Consider the following 2,500-nt stretch of genomic DNA (forward strand, 5'->3'; position numbering starts at 1 on the left):
TCTGACACTTAAACTTTTTTCAAATAAAAAGAAAAGGGGGAAAAAAAATACTGGATCTCTACCCACCAATAAATACCCCGTTCCCATGGCTACTTGGACCACTGGATGCAATTGTACCATAAGACAGTTATGTGTGTGTGTGTGTGTTTTTTTTTTTGTATTTCTTTTTTCACAGATTTGCAACCGATGTCACAGCAAAATGATTTTTAAGACTCAAGTGCATCATATATATTGAATGGGGTTTTAAGTACATTGACACTGAAAGAGCTTTTTGTGTTCGTTTGGTCACAGTGGAGAGACTCTTGTTATGACTCCATTAGTTGAGGACAATTCTGGGTGACAGTTTTACTCAACTACCCCTCCGTTTTGTTAATGCGGGTTGCACACCCACCATTTTATTTTGTTTACACTCATACCAATTTTTTCTGCATGTCTGTATACAAATATGCATATATATATATATATATATATATATATATATATATATATATATATATATATATATATATGTGTGTGTGAAGTATACAGCTCCCCAAAAAAATCTACCTTGAATAGGAGAATCCACAAGTGCCAAACTGTACGTACAGTATGTAGGGGCCCCGTTGTACTCCAATTACGGGTATTTGTGTACCGTGCCTCAGTGATGGCAGGTAACATGGGGAATTGTCTTTGTTTTGTACATTTGGCCACGTGCAAAAAGGAAACTGGCGCATGTATGAAGTTTACAGTCAAACAACACATCTCTTTCACTCACCACTGGGGGAAAAAAAAAAAAAAGTCCTCACTTCTACGAATATTACACAACCCCTCGTATAGATGCAAAGTGCAAAAAACTGAATCGTATACTAATAAAGCTCATAAACATGAAAGGGAGAAAAGAGGGAAAAAAATCAATAGGAAACACAATATCGGTGAAGGAGCCTCAAAGAGCATGCCGGCCACCTATGAATATCCAACAAAGTAGATCACATAATTTTTTTTCCCCCCGTTTTCCCCTCTGTAGTGATAAAATGAATCAAGATAGTTAAGATGCTACCTCTTTCTTGCCTATAGCTGGAAGTATTGTACTGGACTGTAACATAAAACCATAAGCGAGAGAAGCAAAGAATAAAAAAAAAAAAATAAACGACCATCACAAGTCTTTTACACCAAAAAACCTCTCGGGGACATTATTTACAAATGAAGCTGTCATGCTTTTTTTCCCTCCGTTTGAAGAGGGTGAGGGGTGTCATTTAAAAGCTATCGTTACACAAGTACAACTTTTTTTTTTTTTCCTCAATACTATCTTGTCTGCAGGCAATGTCACAAATAATCTTATCTTTGGAGATAAAACGGGGAAGAAGTTCATGAAACCTGGACCGAACAAAACGGGTTTTTTGAATAAAGCGCCAAGTCCCCGCTCGGGTCATTCGGAAAGGAAGAAAGTCCGAGTTTACGGGCGGAGACGAGGACGACCCTGGAGGAGGACTTGAAGGGGTTTTCAGTCTAAGAGTGCGGCGAAGGGCATGTTCTTGTGCAGGTTGGGGTTCTGCGAGTGTCTGTTCCGGCTGCGCACGGAGCTGAAGACCATGTTGCAGCCGGCCACCTTGCACTTGTGCATTTCGCGCAGGTGCACCGTCTTGTAGTGGACCCGTAACGTCCCCTTGTTGCTGTATAATTTCTGGCAGATGTTGCACACGATCCCGCCGCCCCCGTTCCCCGACGAGAGGCGGAACGGCGATCCCGAGCGCGCCAGTTCGCCCTTTTCCCCGTTTTCGTCCCCCTTCCCGCCGACGCAGTCCTCGCCTTCGCTGTTGCCCTCCTCCTCGTCCTCCTCCAGGTCGTCCAACAGGATGCCTTCGTCGCTGCCCTCGTCCGACTCGTGCGAGGAGTGGATGCTGCCGCTGGATTGGACGACGGACGCGGCGCTCAGGTCCAGGACCACGTAGTCGTCCGGTCTGCCCCGGGAGAAGCCGCGGTGGTGGTGGTGATGGTGGTGGTTCTTCAGGTCTTGGTGGAGAGGGTCTTGAGGGTACTCGTTGCCTGTGGGGGAATGCATGGCGGCGGGTCCGAGGCCTCGGAAAGACATTCCGCCCATGGTGTCCAAAGCCATGTGGTGGTGGTGCCCCGCGTAAATCTTGGCCAGTAACTCGGCTCGGAAGTCCTTGGGCAGTGGCGTGAGTTGGGGGTCCAGGACGATGTCGTCCAGCTCTTTGGTCAGCAGTTTGCGGTGCAGGTTAATGTTGGAGCTGTGCCTAACGGAGAGAAAAAAAGTAGAATGAGTAGGAATCATACTTTTTTGGCCATGCAGTTGAAATTCCCAAGTTTGCTTCTGAGACCAAGCCGATGTAGTTGTGCCCTGTGTAGTGGGTCTTATTTTTGGTCCTTCGAGCTACCCTGCAATCCTATACCCTATACCACCGAGGGCAACGAGTGTCTTCTGCGTAGGTCGCGGCTCTTTTGAGCTTTTGATCCCGTCTGGGCTTGCAAATAATCACATATAACGTTCTCCGATTGGCTT

At 46.0% G+C, this 2,500-nt stretch overlaps 1 protein-coding gene across 4 annotated transcripts in view; it reads right to left on the bottom strand.

The window, feature by feature from the left end:
• Positions 1-2,500, bottom strand: part of bnc2 (basonuclin zinc finger protein 2) — a 206,001-nt gene that overhangs the window by 1,758 nt on the left and 201,743 nt on the right. For all 4 annotated transcript variants that reach the window (XM_088420295.1, XM_088420293.1, XM_088420296.1 and 1 more), the window contains one exon: positions 1-2,234. This exon is cut by the window's left edge and continues 1,758 nt beyond it. In XM_088420295.1, the coding sequence (XP_088276421.1) occupies positions 1,481-2,234 (754 nt within the window). In that variant the 3' untranslated portion in view covers positions 1-1,480. The remainder of the gene's footprint in view (positions 2,235-2,500) is intronic.

The sequence above is a fragment of the Hippichthys cyanospilos genome, chromosome 7 (genome assembly GCF_059441005.1).
Source record: "Hippichthys cyanospilos isolate Australia breed blue-spotted pipefish chromosome 7, RoL_Hcya_1.0, whole genome shotgun sequence".
In the NCBI taxonomy this organism is placed as follows: domain Eukaryota; kingdom Metazoa; phylum Chordata; class Actinopteri; order Syngnathiformes; family Syngnathidae; genus Hippichthys; species Hippichthys cyanospilos.